Source organism: Lissotriton helveticus, chromosome 3_1, assembly GCF_964261635.1.
Source record: "Lissotriton helveticus chromosome 3_1, aLisHel1.1, whole genome shotgun sequence".
Taxonomy (NCBI): Eukaryota; Metazoa; Chordata; class Amphibia; order Caudata; family Salamandridae; genus Lissotriton; species Lissotriton helveticus.
Window position 1 is genome coordinate 1,314,755,439 of NC_136061.1, and position 17,470 is coordinate 1,314,772,908.

General features: G+C 48.6%; 1 protein-coding gene across 6 annotated transcripts in view; it reads left to right on the forward strand.

Moving 5' to 3' along the window:
- PRDM10 (PR/SET domain 10) overlaps nucleotides 1–17,470 on the forward strand; it is a 1,331,210-nt gene that overhangs the window by 1,021,633 nt on the left and 292,107 nt on the right. For all 6 annotated transcript variants that reach the window (XM_078681965.1, XM_078681964.1, XM_078681969.1 and 3 more), the window contains one exon: nucleotides 4,939–5,079. In XM_078681965.1, coding sequence (XP_078538091.1) covers nucleotides 4,939–5,079 — 141 coding nt within the window. The remainder of the gene's footprint in view (nucleotides 1–4,938; nucleotides 5,080–17,470) is intronic.

Below are 17,470 nucleotides of genomic sequence, written 5' to 3' on the forward strand. Positions count from 1 at the left end.
CAGATGCGTCCCTTGTGGGATGGGGCGGCCACATGGGAGAGGCGGAGATCAGAAGTCTCTTTCAACAGTGGAGAGAGCCTTGGTTAGATCTATTCGCCTCCAAAGAGAACACGCAATGTCAGCAATTATGGCCGTTGGAATTTCCAAGGTGGCACTCGCTAGGTGACACTTTTCGTCGCAAGTGGATTTGCGGTCTGTTGTACACCTTTCCGCCTATACCACTTCTACCCAGAGTGCTGAAGAAGATCAAGCGCGACCAGGCCCAAGTCATCCTTGGGCACCGCACCCAAGCCAACCGACCACGCACGCAACCTGGGCTTCATCCTGGACCCCTCCCTCTCGATGACCAGACAAGTCAACGCCGTCTCCTCATCGTGCTTCAACACCCTGCGTATGCTTAGCAAGATCTTCCGCTGGATCCCGACCGAGACCAGGAAGACTGTCACCCAGGCATTCGTCACCAGCCGACTGGACTACGGAAACGCCCTCGAACCACAGCCAAGCTACAGAAAAGACTCCAGCGCATCCAGAACGCCTCCGCCCGACTCATCCTGGATGTCCCCCGACGCAGCCACATCTCCAGCCACCTGAGAAACCTGCACTGGCTCCCCATCGACAAGAGGATCACGTTCCGGCTCCTCACCCACGCACACAAGTCTCTCCACGACCTGGGCCCCAAGTACCTCAATGACCGCCTGACCTTCTACACGCCCACCCGCCAGCTACGGTCCACCAGCCTCGCCCTCGCAGCCGTACCACGCATCCGAAGAGCCACCGCCGGAGGAAGATCCTTCTCTTACCTGGCTGCCAAGACTTGGAACTCCCTCCCCATCCACCTTTGGCTGACCCAGGACCATCTCGCCTTCAGGAAACAACGCAAGACCTGGCTGTTCGAGCAGTAGCATACCCCTCCCCCCAAGCGCCTTGAGACCCTCCCGGGTGAGTAGTGCGCTATACAAATGGCATGATTGATTGATTGATTGATTGATTGATCCTTGTGGCTCCGGAGACTCTGGTAACCCGAGCGGCTCAACATTGCCATCGATCCTCCATCCGGTCTGACTCTTCGGGAGGATCTTCTGTCGCAGCAACAGGGGACCGTCCACCACCCGAACCTGTCCAGCCTCCCCCTCCCTGCAGGGAGATTGAGCAGCGGCAGTTGACGTCTTTCGACCTGCCTCCTGAAGTCATTGATGTGATTTTGGCAGCCAGGCGTCCCTCCACTAAGACTGTATACGCCTGCCGGTGGAACAAGTTTGTGGCATGGTGCACAGCAAAGGCTGAGGGAACCCCTTTCTGCCCCTCTTTCTGAAGTTCTCTTTTTTCTTTAGCCCTGCAGGGCTCTGCTCTGGGCACTATCAAGGGCTATCTTTCGGCCATCTCTGCCATCCTTCGGTTTCCAGATCAGCCTTTCCTTTTCAAGTCCCTGGTTGTTAATCGTTTCTAGAAAAGCATAACTCATCTTTTTCCTCCTATTCCTTTCGTTATGCCTCAGTGGGACTTGAACCTGGTTTTAACTTATTTAATGTGCGCTCCCTTTGAGCCGCTTCACAAGTGTCCTTTAAGGCTCTTTACTCTCAAAACTGCGTTCCTAGTGGCCATCCCCTCAGCCAGACCGGTGAGTGAGCTCCAGGCACTTTTTTCTAAGCCTTCTTATCTTTCTGTGCAACCGGACAAAGTTGTCCTCCGGACACGTGCATCCTTTCTGCACAAGGTTGTCACTGCCGTCCACATCAGGCACTATCACTTTGCCCACCTTCTTTCCATCTCTGCATCCTTCTAAAGAGGAAGAGAGGCTCCACCGTCTGGACCCAAAACATGCGCTTTCCTTTTATTTGGATCTGACCAAACAGTTCGGGGTGGACGACCAGCTCTTTGTTGGGTACATGGGCGCCAAGAAAGGGTGGGCCATACACAAGCGGATTATCTCCTGATGGGTTGTCTTGTGCCTGTTATTCTGTGGCAAAGAAGGAGCCTCCAGTGGGACTGCGCGCCCATTCCACCAGGGCGACGGCAGCACTACTGCTTTGGGACGTGGAGTTCCTGTGAATTACATTTTTCAGGCAGCTATTTGGGCTTTGATGCACACCTTTACCAAACACTACTGCCTTGACAGTCAAGTCCAGAGAGACTGCTTCTTTGTCCGTTCTGTTCTCCAAGACTTTCTGGTGTGCTTTTGGTTTGCAGCCCCACCACCGGAGTTGTTATTGCTGGGGTATCTATTCCAAGGTAAGGAATCTATAACTAGCGTGTTTCTTTCAGATGAGCAAGTTACTTACCTTCTGTAACAATATATCTGTAAGAAACATTAGTTAGTTATAGTTATAGATTTCACCCATCATTCCCATTCTGCGAACTGATTTCTAGGGTTAAGGACATCCTTTCAGGGCCCTAGTTTTGTACACCAGTGGTCAGTGTCTTGCATGGCTCTGCGTTTCTGGCGCGGAAAGTCGTGTACAGAAATGACTTCGGCGCGCGAGGGCAGTGTCTAAGTAGCTGCCGCAACGTCATCCCGGCGATCACGACGCCAACGACGGACGTGGAGCTGATCTACGCCACCTTCCGATGCGCAGAGATACTGCTGACAAAAAAACTTTCTGGATACAGTCTGACGCCTTGGGGTAATTCTAAGGTAAGGAATCTATAACTAACTAATGTTTCTTACAGATATATTGTTACAGAAGGGAAGTAACTTGTTCTATACACGGAGTTAAACACTTATGATTGATTGTCTCTGTGTAATGTGTGTATGATGCAAACTGCTCTGGTACCCTACAGTGCTATGAGTGGTGCTATATATGCATCTGAAAGAAAGTGCTATATAAGCATCTAAGAGAATGTGGTTTTGGAGACTTTGGTACTGCCATAGGGTGGTGGTGAGGAAATCCGTGGTGGAGGCAGTGGCATCGCTAGGGGGATTGGAGGGGAGTATTCCGCCCCGGGCAGCACGAGTTTTGGGGGCGGCTGCCTCCGCCCACTATAGAGCTAGCTACGCCACTGGGTGGAGGTGATCATTGGGGGGGCACCAATAAACATTGTTGCACCGGGCGCCACCAGCTCTAAAGCTGGCCCTGACAACAGTTTAGGGTTTTCACTGTTGGAACATGTCAAAGTACATGCTCCACTTTTTAACACACATCACCCTGCCTTAGGGCTCATTAGGCCTACCTTAGGGGTGACTTACATATATTAGAAGGGGAGGTTGGGCTTTGCCATTACTTTAAATGGCAAAGTTGGGTTAGAAGTTTTAAACTGCCAAGCCAGTCTGCAGTGGCAGCCTGGGAGCCATGTTCACCTTCTCATACTCATAGGGGCACATACTTGCTGCAATCAACAAAGGATACCTCAACATGCAGGCCCTGTGTACCTCTGGTACCATAAACTAGGGATTTACCAGTAAGTCAGATTATGCCAATTGGGGACAAGTCAATTAAACTTACTCCAGTTTTAGGGTCAGTGCCCATGCATGTGATTTCTGTTTAGCAGGGCTCAAGGCTTTTCAGTGCCATTATACCAGTACCTAGTAGTCCGAATAGGGGCAGGAAGGGGGAGGGAGGGTTAAACCTGCAAAAATCATTTTTCCTTAGACAATCTGTGGTCTTGTTTGATGTCCCATTTGAGGTCATGGGCATTGGAAAGTGGGGATTGGAGTTAACGTTCTGTCAGTGCTTTCCCTGCTTTCAAATTTCAGTTTTTGTTCTATAGATACAATGCTACTTTATTTGAATCATCTGACTGCTCTGTCCCACAGTAACTGGATCTTGTTTCAGTGAAATTAGAGGATTTTAGGTTGCGATAACACACCCCTAAACCCAGAGCCATTTTGTGACCTCATAAATGTTTGTAATCACGCTTCAAGATTAGTGGTAAAAATATGATGAATGCCTTCGCATTTTTAGACCTCTTACAGTAATTGGGCTCAAGTGGAATGTGAATTTCATTGAAGAATTATACTCAAGTAATGCATCAGAGGTTGTTGCCCATATCCCCTGCTTGCAATAAAATGCGATAAGTGATCTCAATCAACAGTTCAAGATGGTTGCAATACAGTGACTGCAAAAAAACTATTTAGGTCACTGCATCTCACTGCTCTCAAGGGTTAAAAAATTTCAACGACTTACGAAGCAGGTTTCTGTGTTCATGTAATGTTCCTGATGATTTGATACTCTAATAGTTAGATATATCATGCAGGCATATTCATCAGACATTTTCGCTTACGTCTCTGCAAAAAAGGCACCAAAATCATCCAAACCTTTCTGCCTAACAAATGTGGTATTGTTTTGTTGGACTGCTTTGAAATGTTTTTGCAAAAACATTTTTTTGCAGGGATTTCCAGTGAAAACAGTGTGTATAACTTGGCCTGGGATACCCTTAGACTTCAAATTTGTCAAAAATTAAGAATGTTTGGAGCTTTTTTTTTGGAAAGTTTGTTGCAGAATTGTTGAGATAGGAAGCATCATTAACAATTCTATGATTTCTGAATTCTGGACAAGTACTGCATTTGTTTATTTTAAGTGGTTAGGTACATCCCTGTACTTGTGTGGTTCCTAATGTTTGTATTTTTAGTGTTATGTTAAGAAATAAACCAAACCGTTTTGTTTAATTGAAAAACTACAAAAATGCCAGAGTGGACTGAATAAAAATAAATAAAAAACAAAGGCACTTCATAACTCTGATTTAAAAGTGTAATAATGTAGCTGTTTAACACCCAGTTGAAGCATTTTTGTAATTTTCTAGAGAAATCCACACAGTTGGATGTGGCGTGTCACACATCCACATGAGGGTACATGTTCAAACTAGCACTAATGATGAAAGATGAAAAGAGACGAGCTTTCATGGGGAGGGAAATAACTGTTCACAAACTGTATTAAGAAAAAAAAAAGTACTGTAAAAGCAGTTGATTTTTCTTGCTGTGTTTGTGGTTCTTTTTGTCCTCAGGCTACATCCCCTCATCACTCCCATCATTCCACAGTAGACGTGGGCCAGTTGCATGACCCTCAGTCATACACTCAGCATACTATTCAAGTGCAGCACATTCAGGTGGCTGAGACGGACCCAGAGCAACAGATATCAACACAGGTATGTGCTAGGAAAGAGGACTCCTTATCTAATACCCAAGCGTACTACTAAAGGCTTCACATATGATGTTTCTTCAGAACACTAAGTGGCCCTGGAGCACAATACCTTATTTATTGTTGTACTTATTTATGTTTTTTTATTTTTGAATAATTTTGTATTGTGCATAAAAGATTCATCTGAGTACTGTACATAGATAAATCAGGAGCATTATATAAGACAGAAAGTGCAATTGTATGTATATAGATCGTATTTACAAACCTGGGTGAGATGGATTGTGAAACACATACATACATATAATAGATAAGGAACACTGAAAGTATATACACATATAGAAAATATCATATTTGAAAGAAACACATAGTGATAGATTCCTTACCTTCGAATTACCCCCAGGCGTCAGACTGGATGCGGAAAGTTTTCATCAGCAGTACCCCTGTGCGTCGGAAGGTGGCGTTGTCATCGTGGTAGCCGAGATGACATCGCGGCAGCTACTTAGACGCCGCCCTCGCGCGCTGACGTCAGTTCTTCCTTTTTCCGCGACAGCAAGCGCACGTCCGGAGACAGTAGTACCCCAAGTCATTTTTTGACTGTGTTTTTGATGCTTTTTATCTCAATTTTTTTTTGAGTCGATCGACTCCTTGTGTCGTAGGGATGCCCTGTTTCAAGTCTTGCGGGGACTGTCATCGGCTGATGTCGGTGACGGACCCACACCGCTTGTGTCTTTACTGCCTGGCGCCAACCACAACCCCAAGTCGTGCCCCGACTGCCGGGCCATGGCCGAAGAATTTGCGGGAGCGGTTCCGAAAGTTGCTGGAGGTCCGGCAGTCGGCTCCACGCCGCTCAAGGTCCCATGGGAGGTCGAGGGACCGGTCGCAGAGCCATCATCATCAGAAGTCTTCGCACTCGGGTCAGGTAAGACAAAGCACAAGAAGTCGAAGAAGCGTCATCGCTCGACTACTTCCCCTCGCGCGAGGCGGCTGAGGGTGCGGGTGGTGCCTCCGGCGGAGCGAACGGTGTCGCCGCCAGCCTACCCGCCCTTCCCGGGTCCGTCAGCGACCTCCGGCCCAGCTGCAGGAATTCCTGTCAGCCCTGGCCCACCTCTTTAAGCCGTCGGGCCTGACTGGGGGTCTTTGCCCTTCACTGTGGGCGGCTCCGGCATCGCTGTCGGCTTCGGCCCCGGTGCCGCAGGGCCCCTAAGGATCCAGGCCTGCATCCCGGTCGACGCTGGTTGACCTCGTTACACCTCCACCAACGTTTACCCCACCGGAACCCCCTCCAACGTCGCCCGTAGCCCCGGACGACGTCGCCCCTGGTTTCAGCCCCAACATGGACACGGAACCGAAACTGCGTCGCTTGACGCCGATGGGGCCTTTCTACCCCTATGTCCAGCCTCCTTATTTTCGGCCTGTACATCAGCCTGAGGAGGAAGGGGAGGACTGGGAGGGGTCTGAGGAGCCTCTCAGAGCTCAGTGCGAGTATGACCCAGACTGGGCAGAGGAACTGGGGGATGCCAGCGGTCTCGACACCGCCCCTAACCTTGGCATGCTCACTCCTCCTACCGTGGCTACGGAGGAGGGTGCAAGTTATGCAGTGGTGTTGCATAGAGCGGCAGAGGCCCTCAACCTCCAACTCCCTACCGTGGCCATCAGGACTAACCTCCTGACAGAAGTGCTTCAACCGGCGGCTACCTCTGTGGAGCCACTGCTGCCTTTCAATGAGGCACTTTCTGACGTTCTTTTGGGCACCTGCTCCACGCCCAACACAGGTGCTCCTATGGATAGGAACGTGGCCCGTCGCCACCGCCCGGCCCCATTTTCCTCTCCCAACGCCCCACCCCTGAGAGTTTGGTTGTCCAAGCCTCAACTTTCCAGAGCGCATTCCCTACCGCACCCCTGGACAGGGAATCTAAGGGACCAGAACAATTTGGGAAGAAGATTTTTTCTTGCGCCAGTTCAGGTCTGTGAACACTGCATGCCTCTTGGGCCGATACTCCCACTCTGTGTGGGATACAGTGGCACAAGTGCTGTCTCAGTGTCCGGAGGAGGTGTGGACAGTGCTCTTGAAAGCTATTGCTGAGGGGAAAGATGCAGCCAAGTTCACGATACAGTTTCAGTTTCATACGTCTTTATTTCGATTTTTACACCATAAAAGACATCATATAAAAATACATACATAATTCATAAAACACAGTACATAATCAATTTATCAATTTAAATATACACATTAATCCTTTATACATCATTAATCCATTAAGACTTAATTAAATTGACTCAAAAAGACATACAAAATTTCATTCATATAAAAAACTATCAACTAATCAAATGACAGATGGGAACCTAGCTCTAATAGTCCATGCCCACCCTAAAAATGTTGCCACACCTATAGTCACACACTCTGAGGTATTTGTTCTTAGAACCCAGAGAGCTTCCGCACACACCTGTGTCTTAATCCTCCTACAAATGGGGGGGGGGGGAGTATGCAGGGCAGGCAAAGAAGATATGACCAATAGACTCCCTATACCCACTACACCAGGGACAGAACTCTGTTTGCTGGCCGCGCCATTTGTGTGTAAACATCCTAACAGGTAGCGAGCCAACTCTAAACTGGTGGTAGAGCTTTCTGTCCAAACTTCTAATGATGATGTCCCAATAAGACTCTAATCGAGTGCCTACCTTATGAATCAAAAACAAACCTGTCAATTTGCAGAATGTGATAACGTGACAGATTGTTCTTTTACAGTCGCCCAATATAATAATTTAAATTCTTTTTTAGACGGAAAAACATTGTTTCCCGGATCTGACCACTGTAGACTTCCCATGTTTCGCAATATAGACCTCACTTCACGAAACCACGGGAGGTTGCCTGACCCTATGATTGATCTTAAATCTAAAATTTCTTTAGCAAATAAGGCCAGTTCCGGTGTAGACCATATACATCTCCACAAAGCTACCATCCTGTACCGTGCTAAGTCTTTAATTGGATGACAGCCCATGTCTAATAAGAGAGGTTGGATCGGGGTTGATTGTGGGACTTACCAGGCTACGCAGAAACTTATTTTGAATTCTAACCAAAGGAGCAAGATCCACAAAGCCCCATAAGTCCGCACCATAAAGGATTGCAGAACTTATTTTTGCATTATAGATTTTTAATGCTGGCATTATCCTTTTAGTTTGTGAACATCTTTGCTCCTTTAGTAGGCACCCCGTTAAACGAACACATTTTAAACAGAGGGCATCGATCTGAGATTTCCATCGCAGCCTGTAATCTAAAACCACCCCCAGATAGATCATGACATACACCTGTTCTAAGTCGGTACCATTCATACTAACATGGCTCCGTTGTGGTCTGTTTTTGGTTAAGACCATGAATTTAGTTTTGGACACATTGATCTCTAGATCATTGTTTTTACAAAAGTCAACAAACTTATTTATCGCGATCTGTAGACCCTTTTGGGTTTTTCACAGAATTAACGTGTCATCTGCAAAGATGAGGAGAGGAAACTTGGTGCCGCCCAAAACGGGCGCATCAGTAGGCGTGTCTGCTAGGTACTGCACTACTTTATTAATGAATAATAAAAACAGGGTTGGTGCGAGAACGCACCCCTGTCTTACGCCACGAGTAACAGGAAAGGGCTCAGTCACCTGCCCCTGCTTACCCCATCTAACCCTAGCAAAATTATCCTCATGCAATCTTGCGGTTAGCTCCAAGAGTTCTGGTGGCATTCCCATTTTACCCAAGGCTGCCCATAACTTGCCCCGTGGGACGAGATCAAACGCGGATTTAAGGTCCACGAATGCTGCATATATAGAACCTCCACCTAAAAACACGACCTTCCAGTATATCAGAATAAATATGAACACTTGGTCGATTGTGCTAGTGCATGACCTGAAGCCTGCTTGCATCGGGGACAGAATATTTTCCTTACACATCCATGCCTGAATTTTAGCCAAGACCATTCTTGCTATAACTTTCTGCAGGGCGTCTAAAAGACTTATTGGGCGGTAATTCCCTAGGGATGAAGGATCTCCTTTTTTGTAAATAGGAAGAATTTCCGCCCCTCTCCATGAATCTGGAATCCTTGCCCCGTTAGCAATGGCATTAGCTAGTATTGTAATATATGGCACCCAATTATGCTGATCATACTTAAAAAGGTCAGCCGGGATGCAATCCATGCCTGGAGCTTTACCGGCTTGGACCGATCCTAGCGCCTTCTCTGCCTCTTTATTTTCAAACACTACGGGTGAGCGAGATGTTAAAGGCGAGACCATCGGGTATACCAGGACTTTTGGTGGAACCACCTCCAAACTACTAAACTGGGTTGAGTAGTGCGCCACCCAATCCTCGGCAGCAACATAATTAACTGGTGTTTGCGAGTCTAGAGTCTCTCCCCATTTCACAACCTGCCAGAATTTAATCTGGTTCGAGGACAAGCAGGCTTCATACAAATCCTGCCAGCGGCGATCATCCCACGTTTTCTTCGCCTCCCTTTGGACCTTCTTATACTTCAACCTTGCCATCTTAATATCTAAAGTAACCCTGGATTTAATAGCATGAATCAGGGAACTATGGGCCTGACGACATGTTTTATCATACCATTTAGTACTAGGTAAGCGTCCCACAACTTTCCCAGATGTGCCTAACTTACTAAAAAGAGCTTTCAACTTATCAAAAAGTTGCTCATGTTGAATACATATCTGCTCAAGAGGGCCTGAATTTGCAATCACTGTCTTAACTACATTCACAGAAGATGAAACTTCGTGGGATATTTTGTCAAGAGTGGCAGGGTCATCCAATACCCTACACCAACGAAACCTGCGTCTATCGTTGGTTAAGATGGCCTCGGCTGTCATACAATTTGTGGCGTTCGTTCTACCAAGCCCGCCATCTATTTTCAAACTTAATATCAAAGGGTTATGGTCACTCTCTGGACGTGCAATTACCATGTCATCTAATAATGACCAAAACTCTAGTTTGATTAAAAAGTAATCAATTCTGCTTGTACTGGCTCCATTATCAAAGGTTACCTGCCCAATTTTGTCCAAGTTTGCTCGTCCATTGGCAGCTTTTAGGCCCCACTCCAGGCACAAGTCTAGCCAGTGCAGAGCTGCCTCAGTAACCTTTTTAATAGGGTTTAGGGCAGGGTGTGGAACATTCCATATCTGATCAACCTCACCATAAGTGTCCTCTCCCTCACTCGGAAGGGGTTCAAAAGTGCAGTTTAAATCCCCTGCCACTACTATAAACTTGTCCCTCCCGATTGAATCAAGCAAACTTTCAAGATCATCAATAATTGCTGGACTCCGCCCTCCTGATAGGCCCCGTGCATAAATATTAATTATAAATATATCCTGATGATTTTCCCTACAAAGTTTTAATCCCAGGATATCCATATTTTGGACTATCAATTCCGGTGGCCTATAACCAAGGGATTGTCTAATCCATATTGTCAGGCCACCGGACGGTCTGCCCTTTTTCCCCCTAATAGCTGGTTTGTAAAAGTTAATATAGGCCGCACGAAAGATTGGGTCAAGTGCCCAACTTTCTTGGAAAATTAGGATATTGTGCAGGTCTATAAACTCTCCCCAATCCACCCCATCTAGTTTCCCCTTAAGCCCAGCGATATTCCAAGAAACTATTTTAATCATTGGATCCTGATTTATCAGTACACTTGGTTGACTTGGGTCCGTGGCCTCCATTTGGATTCCTCGTGGCCTCCCACCCCCACCCAACAGCTTTCCGGCAGCAGAACCAGCTTCCACAGTACTTCCTTTGAACTCACCCCCACTGTCCTGGGGAACTACTTTCCTCCACCTCGACTTGAGTTAAGTCAAAACCCTCTGGACAGCTAACTATGTTCGCTGGACTAATGTTACCAACTGGCTTGCGCTGGAGTCAATCAACCCCCTCAAGACCACAGAGCGGTTCAAACCGGTTTGAAAGTTGTGGAAAAAACGGGGAATGTGTTACCAAATCAAAAGGGTTGCCTTCCTCTAGGTCTGCTATTTTGATACGATGGTGCTTGGTAGGATGGACCACAAATTCTGCCTCTTTGGGGATAGAAATAATGCAGGCTTAGCGATTGGACTTCACCCACTTTACCAAATCTTGGTTGTCTACAAATAAAGTCCACCACCCAAGGCTCCCTAAAGCTGACGATAACACAGTCCCCCTCCAGATCTTTTGGGCAATGGCCTACCCAATTTACTCTTCTGACGTTTAAGATCTCCGTTGTAGACATAGGTGGAAGAGTTCTATTCTTATTTAGCCAGAAAGTAACTTTATTTTTTAATTCCCTATATGATTCAGGTTTCCCCCCCTCCGTTGGAACAACTCCCGTCAAAATAATAGTGTAAGGGGCTGATTCAGGAGGTAAATTAACACATGGCGGCTTTGGATGAGCAGACTTAATGCCTGGATTGCCTTGTCCCGATGGCCGGATGGCTTTAGCTGACACACTGGGAGCAGGCTGAGGTTTAGCTGCCACACCTTCCTTTGGAGGTCTACCCCTGGTAAGTTTATTATCGTTCCTGCTTTTCCCCAGCCTTTGTTGTTCTTGCTGGGGAAGCAAGGGTGCAGGTTTAGCTGTTAACACTAACCCTGAGATGTCATATTTAGATGGTTTCTGACTTCCAGATTGAACATCTACTATATTTACTGGACTTTTCTCTTAGTAGCACATCCATCTGGTCCATTTTGGCATTTAACATCCTTGTGCATTCTAGTAACGGCAACATTAAAGATTTTACCAAGAATTCTATCTTGCCCAAGAGAACGTCTTCAGTTCTATGAGTTAGAAAATGTTCGGTAGGATTTATAGGGGCAACAGTGTTGGTAGGGGGTAGGGGGTGTTGTTAGAACTTTTTTAGACTGTGTTGTACCCTTGTTTTTAGAGATCTTCGCAATTCCCCCGTTCTGGAATTTCTCTACTCTTTTCCTCTTGCTAGATTTGAGTTTAAGAGATTCTCCCGTGGTTGGGGTTTTATGCTCAAGACTAGGTGATGAACTAGATAATATAGAGCGATCAACAACAATATTCATTAGGCTGTTAGTAAGAGAACTATTCATTGATGTATCTAAAACATGGCTGACAACATCGGACTCCAAGTCCATTGGCACCATTTCGGGGCTTGGGCGTGAGTTAACACTAGGATCAAGATGACATAGTTGAGGGGGAAATGCTACCTGCCCAATTTTCCCCAACGATGACCGCTTCCCTGTTACAAGATCAATAGATAAACGTTTTTCGGCAAGAGCAATTTCCTTTTCTAAAATACATGTTGTTCGATGTGGTAACTTGTACAAGTCTTTCTTTCCCAAATCGTAGAGGCATAATTTCGAGAGTACACAAAATGAGCCGCCAGCGGTAGTACGAAGGATTGCACCAAACCCAGATGTAATAATTAGAAGGAAAAATCACAACAATCCCCACACCAATGATAAAAGGAAAACAGTATAGTCCGCAACTCGCATGAAAGAGGGGGGATCCAACCCGACCTCTCTCGACCTCGGACGGCCTCAGACGGCCCGCCCTTTGCCCGGGCTTAGCCCGGCGAAGTCCCGCGTGTGTTCCGCGATGCGCGTCAGGGGGGCGTGTTTTTATGACCGAAGAGCGGGTGGAGGGGGGGCGGGAAGAGCTCACAGGTGCGGCAGGTATCGGGCCGCAGAGGATCCTGGAGCTCGCAGTCCCGCTGTCAGCACACCACTAGAATCCCGCTTCTGGGCCCAGCGTTAGGGTCCGACAAAGTCTCAGGAGCAAAATCAGGGCATGAAGAAGTCTGCAGGTTACAAGCACTGCGATTACCAGAGGCACCCGTGGAGCGGGAGACTCGAGTCACTTATGAGCTCAGCCCTCAGTGCGGGTGGAGGGGGGGCGGGAAGAGCTCACAGGTGCGGCAGGTATCGGGCCGCAGAGGATCCTGGAGCTCGCAGTCCCGCCGTCAGCACACCACAAGAATCCCGCTTCTGGGCACAGCGTTAGGGTCCGACAAAGTCTCAGGAGCAAAATCAGGGCATGAAGAAGTCCGCAGGTTACACGCACTGCGACTACCAGAGGCACCCGTGGAGCGGGAGACTCGAGTCGCTTATGAGCTCAGCCCTCAGTGCGGGTGGAGGGGGGGCGGGAAGAGCTCACAGGTGCGGCAGGTATCGGGCCGCAGAGGATCCTGGAGCTCGCAGTCCCGCTGTCAGCACACCACAAGAATCCCGCTTCTGGGCACAGCGTTACTGTCCGACAAAGTCTCAGGAGCAAAATCAGGGCATGAAGAAGTCCGCAGGTTATACGCACTGCGACTACCAGAGGCACGATACAATGCGGCCTTGACACAGCCGACTCGCTGGGCAGAGCGATTTGAACCACGGTGGCGCTACGCCTGGCTGTGGACTACTGGCTTCTCATGAGATGTCCAGAACACCGTGATGGACATGCCTTCTGCTTTTCGCTCCTATCGTGGCAACGGAAGAGGCACACCAGCAATTTCGCTTCAGAGCTACAGGCCGCAGCAGTCTCAGCGTGGCCGCAGATGTGGGAACTGCAGAGGCAGTTCAGGGGGCCTGCGGGCGGGTCAGTCCACTTCCACCCCAGCCACTACTGCCCCAAAGCCTTCCTAGTCCGGTCTTTCAGGCCCATCAAACGCCAGAGGGCGGCAGGATTCGCCATCACCTCCCCCACTGGCGCACCATCACTTTGGACAGGTGGGTTTTAGACATAGTCCGGAGAGGCTACTCTCAATACCACCGCATGCCAGGGGATCACTTGGCACTTATTCAGCAGGAAGTCGTGGCCCTCTTGGCCAAGGTGACCATTAAGGGCACTCCTCTGCCAGAAGTAGGACGTGGTTGTTATTCCCACTACTATCTGGTGCCTAAGCAGGACAAGGGCCTGTGTCCTATCTTGGACCTCAGGGACGTCAATCGCTTCCTCTGGAAGGAGAAGTTCTAGACTGGATGGTAGTGTTGGACTTGCAGGGCGCATATTTCCACATTCCCGTCCTGCTTGCCCACTGGCGTTACCTGCGGTTCAAGGTAGGCCACGAGACTTTTCAGTTTACCGTGCTCCCCTTTGCCCTTACCAGCGCCCATCGCGTGTTCGCGAAAGTGATGGTGGTGGTCGCGGATCAGGGGTTCCAGTCTTCCCCTATCTCGACGACTGGCTGTTGAAGGCGGAATCGCCCCAGACAGTTGTTTCTCACCTGCAGATTACGGCCGGCCTCCTGCGTTTGCTGGGGTTCTCCATCGATGTTCCGAAGTCGCACCTGGTTCCCTCTCAGAAGCTCCTCTTCATCGGAGCGTTTCTGGACACGACGCAGTTTTGGGCCTATCCTCCCGAACGGCGAGTCCAGGATATTCAGGCTATGATTCTGATCTTTCGGCCTCTATCCTGGGTTTCGGTCAGGATGACCCTGAGGCTGCTGGGCCTCATGACCTCCTGCATCCCGCTGGTCACTCATGCCTGATAACATATGCGGGCTCTGCAGTGGGACCTGAAGGTCCAGTGGGCGCAGCATCAGGGGAACCTGTCCGATTACATCCAGATCTCCGAGGGCACTGCAGAGCAGCTGCAGTGGTGGCTCACAAAACCAACATTGGGTCCATGGCAGATCCCTCTCCGTTCCCCAACCGGAGCACACAGTGGTGATGGAACACGTCCCTCCTGGGCTGGGGGGGCCACATGGCAGAGGCGGAGATCAGAGACCTCTGTATTCCAGCGGAGTCCAAGCTCCATATCAACCTTCTGAAGCCTTGGGTGATCCGACTTGCACTGAAGGCATTCCTTCCCTCTGTCGAAGGGAAAGTGATGCAGTTGTTCACAGACAACACCACCGCCATGTAGTACTGCAACAAACATGGCGGAGTGGGGCCGTGGACCCTATGTCAGGAGGCTCTGCGCCTCTGGACATGGCTCGAACAGCAGGGCATTTGCCTCATGGTTCAACACCTGGCAGTTTCACTGAATGCCAGGGCGGACGAACTCAGCCGCAGGTGCATGGTGGATCACGAATGGCGTCTTCACTCGGATGTGGCGCAAGGTCTCTTTCAACAGTGGGGAGAGCCTTGGTTAGATCTATTCGCCACCGAAGAGAACGCGCAATGTGAGCAGTTCTGCACGTTTGAATTTCCAAGGCGCCATTCGCTAGGCGACACTTTTTGCCACGGGTAGTGTTGCGGTCTGTTGTACGCCTTTTCGCCTATACCACTTCTGCCCAGAGTGCTGAAGAAGATCAGGCGTGACCTGGCCCAAGTCATTCTTGTAGCGCCAGACTGGGCTCAAAGAGTTTGGTATCCCGAGCTACTCAGTATGACAATCGATTCCCCGATCTGACTGCCTCTTCAGGAGGATCTTCTGTCACAGCAGCAGGAGACCTGTCAAACCTCCACCTCTTTGCGTGGAGATTGAGTGGCGGCAGTTGATTCCTTTTGACTTACCTCCTGTAATCTGTGATGTCATTCTGGCAGCCAGGCGTCCCTCTACTAAGTTGGTATAAGCCTGCAGGTGAAACAAATTTGTGGCATCGTGCACAGCAAACGCTGTGGATCCACTTTCTGCCCCTCTTTCAGAAGTTCTTCTGTTTCTTCTTTCCTTGGCCCAGCAGGGCTCTGCTCTGGGCACTATCAAGGGCTACCTTTCTGCTATTTTGTCCTTTCTCAGACTCCCTGATCATCCCTCTCTTCAAGTCCCCTGTTGTAAATAGATTTCTCAAAGGCTTTTCCCTTCTATTCCTTTTGTAATGCCACAGTGGGACTTGAACCTGGTTCTAACATATTTAAAGTGCGCTCCCTTTGAGCCTCTTCACAACTGTCCTCTTCATCTGCTAACCTTGAAGACTGCTTTCCTGGTTGCCATCACCTTTGCTAGGAGAGTGAGTAGGCTCCAGGCTCTTTCTTGTAAGCCTCCTTTTCTATCTGTCCATACGGACAAGGTTGTGTTCAGGACACGTCCATCCTTTCTTCCAAAGGTTGTCACTGCCTTTCACATCCGGCAGACCATCACTTTGCCCACCTTCTTTCCGCCTCCGCATCCTTGTAGAGAGGAAGAAAGGCTCCATCGCCTGGACCCAAAACGTGCGCTCTCGTTTTATTTGAACCGCACACAACAGTTCCGGGTGGATGGCCAGCTCTTTGATAACTACGTTGGCGCCAAAAATAGGTCGGGCAGTACACAAGCGTACTATGTCCCGATGGGTCGTCTTGTGTATTAAGGACTGTTATTCTCTTGCTAAAAAAGAAAACATTTCCGCTTGGGCTGCGCGCCCATTCTACCAGGGCGACTGCAGCCACTACCGCATTGGGACCTGGTGTCCCCCTGCAAGACATGTGTCAGGCAGCTACGTGGGCCTCGCTGCACACTTTTACTAAGCACAACTTCCTGGACAGCCAAGTCGGGAGAGACGGCTTCTTTGGCCACTCTGTTCTCCGAGACTTCCTGGTGTGATCATGGTTCGCAGACCCACCAACCGGGTTGGTATTGCTGGGGTATCTGTTCTAAGGTAAGGAATCTATCACTATGTGTTTCTTTCAGAGGAACAAGTTACTTACCTTTGGTAACGATATAGCTGTAAGAAACATTAGTAGTGATAGATTCCTTACCGCCCCACCCATCCTCCCTGTTCTGCGAACTGATTTCTAGGGTTAAGGTCATCCCTTTCAGGGCCCTAGTTTCAAGGCACCAGTTGGTCAGTGTCTTGCATGCCTCTGCATTTTCTGGTGCTGAAAGTCATGTACAGAACTGACATCAGCGCGCAAGGGTGGCATCTAAGTAGCCGCTGCGACGTCATCTCGGCGACTACAACGCCAACGACGGACGTGGAGCTGCACGACTCAACCTTTCGACGCGCAGGGGTACTGCTGACGAAAACGTTCTGCATCCAGTCTGACGCCTGGTGGTAATTCTAAGGTAAGGAATCTATCACTACTAATGTTTCTTACAGATATATCGTTACCTAAGGTAACTAAATTGTTGGCTAGGGCTTGTGCAATCGTAGGTGGGTCATTTGAATTGGGCCTTACTTACCACAGGAGTTTAGAGGTCATATATGTTCAAGAACTAATAGTGAGAGTCTGTCTTTAACCATGCTCACCCAAATAAAAAACATTATTGTTGTATATTCTCGAAATCTAGACTGCGTGTAATATGTAGCCCATGGGCTACTACATTAGGTGCATTTGCAAATATCTTCAGAACTGGTAACAAGAGAAAGGAGCTACAGAGACGAGGTAGGGTGGTGATGGTTAAGAAGCAGCTATCTTATATATATGTTTAAGGAAAATAGTATGGATTGAGTAAGGAATGGAGTTCAAACCTTCGTGTGCAAACAGAGAATGACTGGTTAAATCTCAGTTCTTTTATTGACGTCAGGGATGTCTTGAGTAATAGTGTCAGTGGTGCATAGTTGGC